General features: G+C 47.5%; 1 protein-coding gene across 1 annotated transcript in view; it reads right to left on the bottom strand.

Moving 5' to 3' along the window:
* Nucleotides 1–1,304: 1,304 nt before the first annotated feature.
* Rbks (ribokinase) overlaps nt 1,305–9,492 on the bottom strand; it is an 80,860-nt gene continuing 72,672 nt past the window's right edge. Inside the window, exon 8 of the mRNA XM_021202270.1 lies at nt 1,305–1,519. Coding sequence (XP_021057929.1) covers nt 1,346–1,519 — 174 coding nt within the window. The 3' untranslated portion in view covers nt 1,305–1,345. The remainder of the gene's footprint in view (nt 1,520–9,492) is intronic.

Here is a 9,492-nt window from a genome sequence, read left to right as displayed (position 1 = left end):
CCAGAAGAGGGCGTCAGATCTTGTTACAGATGGTTATGAGCCACCATGTGGTTGCTGGGATTTGAACTCTGGGCCTTCGGAAGAGCAGTCGGGTGCTCTTACCAACTGAACCATCTCACCAGCCCCCTGGTCCATATTCTTAAACAGCTCACCAGAGCCATAAGACCAGAGTCTTATTGAGTTTTGAGAGAGAAGCTCTCATTGGGTAGTGTAGGCTGGGATGGACCTTGCTGTGCAGCCCAAGCTGGTCACAAGCTCTTAGGACACAGAGGACCTGATCGTTTGTACCTATCTTCTACAACTAGAGGAGCTGTAGTGTGTTCCACTACACTGGGGGCATGGTGGTATTCCAAAGCGAATTCTGATAGTCCTCATGTTCATTTATGACTGCTGGCTCCCCTTATCACCTTTCTCAGGCTGTTTTCTACAAGTTTTCAAAATTCCCCAGATTCCTCCATTTTTTTTCTCAGATTTTTGGCTAAAACGATGAGCTTTTTTAGAATTGCTAGTCCATATCTTACTTCCTTTAAAATACCTGAGAAAATATAGTGTCACCCCCAGCCACAAAGAACCAGTGCTGTCCCAAAATCGCCCCTTCCCAAGGTCCAGTCTGTGATTTTGGAGGAAACCAACTCAATAAGAAACAGAATTAGATGTAAACAGTACAGCTTGCTGGCATTTGGTTCTGTTCTACTGTATGAGTCCCAGGAATTGAAATCAGGTCAGGTGGCCAGTGCCTCTACCACTGAGCCATCTTGTTTTACTTCTCCTTTACTTTAGAGGCAGAATGTTGTGTGTTCTAGAGTGTCTTAAATGTGCTATGTAGCTGAAGATGACCTTGAACTTCTGACCCTCCTGCTTCTACCTCCTAGTTGTTGGGATTACCGGCATGTGCTGGGAATCAAGTGTGGGGTTTCACTCATACTAGGCAATCACTCTACCAATTGAGCTACATCTCCAGCCCCCAAAACAAGTTAGACAACACAGGCTAAAGGTGAGTGTTGGCTCCTTAGAATGTGCTTGGGAGAGCTGAATGCTAGTCCCTTTTTCTTTGGAACATTCTTTGCTCTGGCTGTAGATACTGCTGTCCACCCCTGCTGTACAGTGTGCATTCAACACTAGACTTTGCTGCTCTCCAAACAGTTGAATCTAATTCTAGTTGGTTTTTTTGTTTTGTTTTGCTTTGTTTTGACTATGAAATATCAAAGCACTAACTCAAAGAAGACTTGATAACTTCATAAATGAGCATATTTATAAAGGAAGGACATTTTCTAGTAATCGTGAGCTGAGCAGCCACACCCATGTGCATTTACTTCCCAGATTGTATTTATTGGGTTAGCAGTGGTCAAAATAGAGCAAGAGGGAGGTCTTTTTTGTATGGATAAGAGGACTGTGTTCCTGTGGCCTGGACACTGACTGCAGCGATGAAATTGGATCTCTTGAGCATTTCTTCCAAGGACAGATTGGGGTAGTAAGCCAGGTAGAAGGCCAGCGCTCCCACAAAACTGTCACCAGCACCCTGCAATGGAAACACAGTTATGAAGACAAGCATGTAGCTGAGCTGTGACTCGGTGGTAGGGAACCTGCCTGGCCTTCGGAAGGCTTGAGGTTCAAGCTTTAGTACCCAAACCAAACCAAACCAATCCTTTTAATTTTATAATCACTTCAGAGTTCCAGAAAAGGAGCAAAGACACTCCAGCCCAGCTTTGTTAACATCCAGATGTGGCACATTCACCCAGACGGAGGATGTAACGGTATTAGCTGAGCATTATACCTTACTTGGATCTTACTAGTTTCTGCTCAGCGTCCCATGCAGCATGGCATTTACACTTGTCCCCTTTCCTTCCATACCCACAGATTATGACAGGAAAGTGTTTGATGACGGATTAGAGGTCAGCTACTTTGCAGACTGCCTCAGGATAGATGGCATCGCACTATGTAGCCCAGGCTAGCCCCAGTCTCTCCCGTTTGCTCACGGAATGATGAGACTATTATTGAATACTGAGGCTATAAACTTAGGCTCATTTCCTGACTAGCTGGTAACTTATTTAAGCCATTCAAACTATTCTATGTCTATCACTTGGCTAATTAGCATGCCTTCAGTCTTGGACTGCTTCAGCCTGTCTCAGCCTCACGGTGTCTCCCTTGAATCTCTTCCTGCGTCTTTCCCTGCATTTTTTTTTTTATTACCTCACTATTACTCAGAATCCTCCCTCTTCCTGCAAGTGTTCCACCTATTTCCTGCTTCAGTTCATTGGCCATATATGCTTTATTATTATTATTATTGACAGGTGATACTTATGAAAGATTCTCTCTACAGGATTACAGGTATGTACCACCGTGCCTAGCTATGGGATTTGTCTCTAAATTGTCACATCAAAGCAAGGATGTGTGTTGTGAGTTTCCTTGGCCATGTGGTCGAGTGGTTTCTGCCAGATTTTCTAAAGTCATTTTCCTCTTTTCATATTGTACTCTATAAGCCAATCAACAAGGATCTAATCTTTTATTCTTTCCCACCAAGCAGGGATTTATATAGCTCAGTTTGGCTTCAAAGGCTCTTTAAGTAGCCAAGGATGACCCAGAACTCCCAATCCTCTGGCTTCTACCTCCTGTGTGGGGTTGCAGGCATGTATCACCATATCAGGTTTATGTGGTAGTGCCAGGAACTGAACCTACGGCTTTATACATAATAGGCAGGCACTGTACCAACTGAGCTACATCCCTAGCCAGACACTGTTCTTAAGTGGGTAAAGTTCTGAACTTATGCTTTAGATCCTGGAACACAGAGCATATAGTATTGACATAAATTAGAGTTCTCCATACAAAAATTTTCCCCTCCCTCCATTTATTTAATCATTTATATCAGCATGAACTCATTGTTTGGGCTATTATCTAATAGTTTATTCGTTGTCCACTGATCCCAGCTTTGGCAATTGGGATCTTTCTAACTGCCTCCTGTGTGTGGTCTCTTATACTAGCTCCATCATTCTGTTTTTGCTTGCTTGCTTTCTGGGACAAGATACCCCAGGCACATTTTGTATATTCCCTCTCTATCCCTAAAATTAGTCGTGTTTCCATTAAAAGTGGATGCAAAGAGTAGTGAGAGCCATTTATGTATGGTGAAGAACTTCAATCCCTGGATTTAATCAGTAGGCAGAGGCAGGAACTACAGTCTCATGGCCAGCCTGGTCTACATAGTGACTTCAAGACCAGCCAGGCTACATAGTAAGACCTGTGTGTGTACCAGGGCATTTATGCAGAACGACTGTGGACTAAGTATTAAACAGTGTGCCAGAGTCTGTCCGTGGTTTGGGGCTTGATGAGTGGTAGTCTCCCTATGCAGCCCACAGCTGATCTGGATCTTGCTGCCTAGTCTAGGCTGGCCTGGACTTGTGGTTCTCCTGTCTTGGCCTCCTGAGTCATCTTCACTCAGTTTATAGGCATGTAAAAGACTTAAAGAATTGTAAGTCTCCCTTTGTGAATTTGCAGTTGTGACATTATTTGCCTCTGAATGATTTCTCTCTTTAAAATGTTTTGTGGCTTTCTACTGCGTCAGTGTGGAACGAATCCAGAGAAGCTCCTGCCTGCATTGGTGGATACTCAAGCGCACTGTGGCAGTTTCTTCCAACCCAGGCCAGGCACCTGAAAGTGGAGGGGGACTGGGAGGACACTTAATGGCTGTGACAGTGGCTGCAGGAAAGCTGAGGCTCAAGATGTTAGCAGCACCACTGGTTATGGGACCATGGCAGGACATGGCTGCTTTATTTGGTTTTTAAACCAAGAACATTGCCTGAGGTAGTCCCCACCCCTGGTTAAACACTGCAGAGAGGTCAGATCACCTCTACCTTTCCCTGGTGACTCCATGTTTGTAGAGGATTCCAGAACCCTCATCTAAGCTGGGTATGGTGGTGTGCATTTGCAGTCTAGTGCTAGAGAGGTGGAGACAGGCAGACCCTGGTTCGTGCTGGCCAGTTGGCCTACCTTACTTGGTGAGCGTCAGGCTAATAACAAAGCCTATCTCAGAAATCAAGGCAGGGGATAACTCAGTAGGTGAGCCATCTTGCTGTGAAAGTCCAAGGCCCTGGGTTGAAATTCACCTAAAAGTTGGGCATGGCTGCACATTAGGGCAGAGTCCTGGGCACTTGCTGGGTAATCAGGCTGCCTGGCTCAAGCTGCATGCTTCCAGTTCAGTGAGAGGGCCTGTCTCAAGGGAGAAAGAAAAGGGAGATGGGAAACAACAGGAAGACACCTACTGTCCCTGGTCTCTTCATGTGCATGCATGGACATATGTTCTTGCACATATAAGTACATGTCACACATATATATCTTCCACATAAACAGAGTTCCTGAGGATTGACCTCTTGCCTTTACATGCATGTACACACACACACACACACACACACACACACACACACACACACACACACACACACNCACACACACACACACACACACACACACACACACACACACACACACACACACACTGTGTGTGTACTCAGTTGCTGATGAACCAATTTCCAGTTGCTATGGCTTTGACCTCACCAGAAGTGAGATGTAGGGCTATTTCAAAGCAGGTGACAGCTGGGCCGTGGAGTCCCAACCCTTGAAAGCCATACTACACCCAAGGATGAAAATGCATAAAGGGCAGAGAAATGATTCTCCTTCGTATAGAGTAGAATGGTGGGGAAGTCCAGGTGCGACAGCCTTGCTCTGCAGTAGGAGGCTGCAATGTACATACAACACATACTCCTGACTTCATTTCCCCTTTACTTTGACCTTCCCCAACAGAACAAGACAAAACAAAGAAGGATCTGAACCTTAAGAGATAGTAAGGTGTCACTAGTAAACTCGAGCGAGCACCCTGGTAAGTCAGTGCATTATGTCACCTATCTGTGGGCAGGAAGCAGGGATAGGTAGAGGAGACATCTCAGGGTTGAAACAGACCTCTATTGTCTTTAGTCCCGGGGACTCTCTTCTTTCCTTAGGACCCTGAATACACCATGCTCTGCATTTTAGGCAGAGGCCTACTCAGGACAACTTGTAAACTCTTTGGGGTGGGGTCTACACTTATGCCTGCTGTCTCTTGTCTGCCCTGCCTGCCCAGTCTTGATGTTGACCTAATCATTCCAGCTCCATCCTGTTCTCTCCTCAGCATCTCTTCCAAGGTGGCTGGCCGGCCCTGAGTGAGCTGCATGTGACTTTCTTTTGTGTTAGTGAGGTCGGGTTGCCACGGCTCAGAGTTACTTGATATTCTCATTGTTGGCTCTATTTATACCACAAGGCTTTCAAGTGCCAATAAATTACTTGGCTGTTGATTCACATTTTTAGTATAACTATTTTTATACATTGGTATGATTTTTTTTTTAATGGAAGTGCTTTAAAAGTAGAAGCTGTATTCTATCAGTGATTTTCCTGTAAGTAAAGTACTTTCCAATCAATCATTCTTGGTATAATGGAATACATCCCATTGATAGAACTTGATGGTTTTAACCTTTTATTGAACATTATTTTTATGCCTAAAGGGGTGATGGCATAACTTACCCTCCTTCTGACAGTCACCCACACGGCTAGTACTCATCGCCTTCTCAGAATGTTTCCCTCCTAAGGACCAGCTGCTTACCCACAGTACACGTGGCATTCTGCACTCCCCGATTTCCCAAGGCTCCCCAAGTTCCTGTGTTCTGAGACATTCTGTGTGGAGGCAGCTCTTGTGTCAGGATATGAAGGACAGTAAAAAAGTCCAGTGCTGCATAATGAGATTCCTGTGGGGGGTGGCAGTTTTTTGTTTGTTTGTTTGTTTGTTTTAATGACTGAAGTGGGAGATCTGAGCCCACTGTGGGCGCTTGCCACTGTGAACAAGCTATAAGAAGAGAGCCAGTAAGCAACACTTTGTCATTGCCTCTATGTCATCTCCTGCCTCTAGGTTCCTGCATGGAGTTCCTCCATGCTGGGCTGTAACCTGTGAGCCAAATAAAAATGCTTTCCTCCCTCGGATGCTTTTGGTCATTGTGGTTATCAATCACCCCAGCAGAGCAGCACACAAGGACGGTGTGGTGTGGGGGGTAGGTGGGTTTTGAAGGCTAGTGGTGTAGGGAGCACACTGGCAAAGCTGCTCAGAAGGCCTCAAGGCCAGGACCTGTGAGTGGAGAATTTTGACAGACAGGGCCAAGCTGGATTGTGGGGAGGCCTCTGCTGTTAGGCCTGAGGCAGTGCTGCTCTGTGGAAGCTGCTCTCGTTTCCCTCCTTCCTTTTAGACCACCTTCTCTGGCCAACACCCCACTTTCCACTCCCTCCTCTGCTCCCTGCCTTCCTGAGGCTCTTGTCTAAGATTATGGTTCTGTACCCTCACTGAACTGACCCAGTTCAGACTCAGTCTCTGAGGGCTGTCTGATGAAGGTGGGGAGCTGGGAAGGAAATGCTTAAAAATGGTAGACCACGCCGGCCGGTGGCGCACGCCTTTGATCCTAGCCCTCGGGCGACAGAGGCAGACGGATTTCTGAGTTTGAGGCCAGCCTGGTCTACAAAGTGAGTTCCAGGACAGCCAGGGCTATACTGAGAAACCCTGTCTTGAACAAACAAACAAACAAAAAGGCAGACTACTACCCCAGCACGGCACCCTCACTTGAACCACGTGCTGGCTGGTTCACGCAGCTGTTTTTCTTTTCTTCCCTCAGAGTCAGGCTCTTCTGGGCCTCCTGGATGTTACTGCTTGGATGTTCACCCACAGTACACGTGGCATTCTGCACTCCCTGCTTTCCCAAGGCTCTCCAAGTTCCTGTGTTCTGAGACATTCTGTGTGGAGGCAGCTCTTGTGTCAGGATATGAAGGACAGTAAAAAAAGTCCAGTGCTGCATAATGAGGTTCACAGTTCAAACTGTGCTCTTGTGTTGTGCAACTTGCATTGCACCCGCGTGCCTGTGAGTGAGTCACACAAAGCTGAGAGTCCATGCAGGAGGCATCTTGTGATTTTCACAAAGTATCTTGGAGGCCTGCCACAACCCTGTGCTGTCCTTAGGTTAAAGCTGAGGAAACTGATTCTCCTCGGTTCAAGGCATGTCAACAGTTCTCGGATATTTAAAGAAAAGGCAGTGCTCACAGTCACAGTTTGCAACGAGGTCATCTGTGTGCGACTCCAGTGACATAGCATGTTGCACAGGACTGCCACCTCTTTATGACCTCGAAGGTGTGCGAAGGTGTGAATGACCACTTGCATGTAATTCTGCACTACAGTGGCTCAAGTTTGCTGTTGAATCCTTATAGGGAAGGTAGACATTGCTTAGTCTCCTCTAGGGAAGGGTTTTAGGAAGTACAGGTGGAGTGGCTTTGTGCCAGGGATGAACATGAAGAGCATGAATCTCTCTCTATGCCCTGCATACGATACCATGGTGGTTATTTTTGCATCACTGTGACCAAAGAACTGAGTAAAAGCAGCTCAAAGGAGGACAGGGTTATCCTCCTCATGGTTCCAGGGCTGGGGCAGGGGTCCGTATGGCAGGGAAAGCACTTCATGGTGGGAGTGTGTGGCAGATACCCCGCACATCAGTGGACTAGGAGGGACAGAGCTGGCCTGACAGACTTCAAAGGCCTGTGCCTAGCAACTTACCTGCTGGCCTGGCTGTATGTCCTCCAGGTCCTCTGTGCCACCAGCCGGGGGACAAGCACTCAGCATGTGAGTGTGTGGGGACACATTGGATTCAAATAACAGCAGGTACCATTTCCTCTATGCTTGCTGCAGGAGGAGAGTTTGAACTACATTGCCTCAGGCGGGTGTGGGGAAGAAGGGGACGACAGAGGAATTGATGTTTTCAGGGGATAATGGCTGAGAAGGACAATCAGAGACTCTTTGCTGCTGAGGGAGGAAGAGCAACTAGGAGGGGCTCAACAGGAAGGAGAAAATGCAGGGAATTGAGGAAGATAAGATGGTGGAGAAGATGGGAGAAAACTGGCCATGGTCAGAGCAGGCCTGGGGGTTTTCAAGCAGGTACTGTCCTGGGAGTGAGAGGCTGAAGTGTACCAGAGGTCAGAAGTCACCAGAGCTGAGGGTACCTGGAAACTATGGGTCTTGGAAATGGCACATCCTCATGGTCCAGAAGTCACCCCACATGGCAGTTGACTAGGATAGAGGGAAAATGGCAATGTAGATGCTGAAGGCTTAGATGACCAGGTTCCAGAAGAGCAGGTTGAGGTGCCATCATGGGATTACATGAGCCCCAAGGATGCAGGAAGCCATACAGGAAGGTAGAGGACGGATGCCTGGCAGCTATGGCTTTCACTTGCGGGACTGTAAGGGGAGTTAGGAATGGGGAAGGGTCCAGCAGGAAAGCATGGGAGGGGGTTACGCACTGTAAAGCTGAGCAGGAAAGTGGTGAAGAAAGACACTGGGTCCTTGGCAGTCCCTGAACCACCTCTGCCTGTCTTCATGACAAGTCCTGCCTCCTCTTGCACCATCGATACTGGTTTCCTTAGGGTTCACGGTCCTGGCTCCCTGCCCTTCTCATTCCCATTTCAACTCTAACGCAGTTTCAGCTATTCGGTACCCTGTACCCAGATGCGCTTCTTCCTCTCGATGTGGAACTGCCTAGCCAGTCTCATGTCTCTTGCAGACAGCCTGAGCTCACTACAGCCAAACTGACTGTAGCTGCCTGAACCTGGCCTCCCTCCTGTCACTGTACACCTTCACACCAAGACCTGGGGATCTCCTGGACTCTTCTGTACATTTAACAGTTGCTTAATTGATTCCAAATGCTTGGATCTGCACTCCTGTCTCCCTCCATCCCTTCCTATGGTCTTGTGCCACACCCACACCTCTCTAAGGTCTACAGTCTGGTCTCCCTGCTTTCAGGCCAGGCCCTTCCAGTCTGTCCTCCACATGCTCCTAAACCTGGCTGCTTCATGGCGATGCCTAAAACATTCTGCATGCTTCTTATTTTTCTGAGGGTAAGTTAGCTCCTTACACACAGCACATAAAACCCTTAAAACAATTTTGTTTGAGACAGTCTTACTGGAACTTGTTATGCAGACCAGCCTGGTCTCAAACTCAGAGATCTGCCTGCCTCTGTGGCCCAAGTGCTGGGATTTCAGTGTGGCCATCACCTCTGGCATAAACTTATTTTCTAGTTTTACCTCTCACTGCTTCCTCTTTACCATTTGGGTCTTTGTTCCTGGAGACACTGTAGCTTAGACCTTCCACCGACTAGCTCCCTCATTCATTCATCCCAAGACTCAGCTCAGACATCAGTGTGGAAAGTCACACACTGATTGCCTGGCACTCAGTTCAAAGCACTCTGATCCCACCAACCGAGACCCGTTACCCTATGTCCTCTGTGCCTCCTCTCTGAGGACCTGGGGACAGTTTTGTCACCTTTGACCCCAAGGCCTCTGCTGCAATACAATGACAGGAAACAGCACTGTCAGGGAGATGGGCTTGTGAGGTCAGAAGAGAGAGAGAGAGAGAGAGAGAGAGAGAGAGAGAGAGAGAGAGAGAGAGAG

This window comes from Mus pahari, chromosome 7, assembly GCF_900095145.1.
Source record: "Mus pahari chromosome 7, PAHARI_EIJ_v1.1, whole genome shotgun sequence".
Lineage (NCBI taxonomy): Eukaryota > Metazoa > Chordata > Mammalia > Rodentia > Muridae > Mus > Mus pahari.
This window is presented reverse-complemented; position numbering and strand designations above follow the sequence as displayed.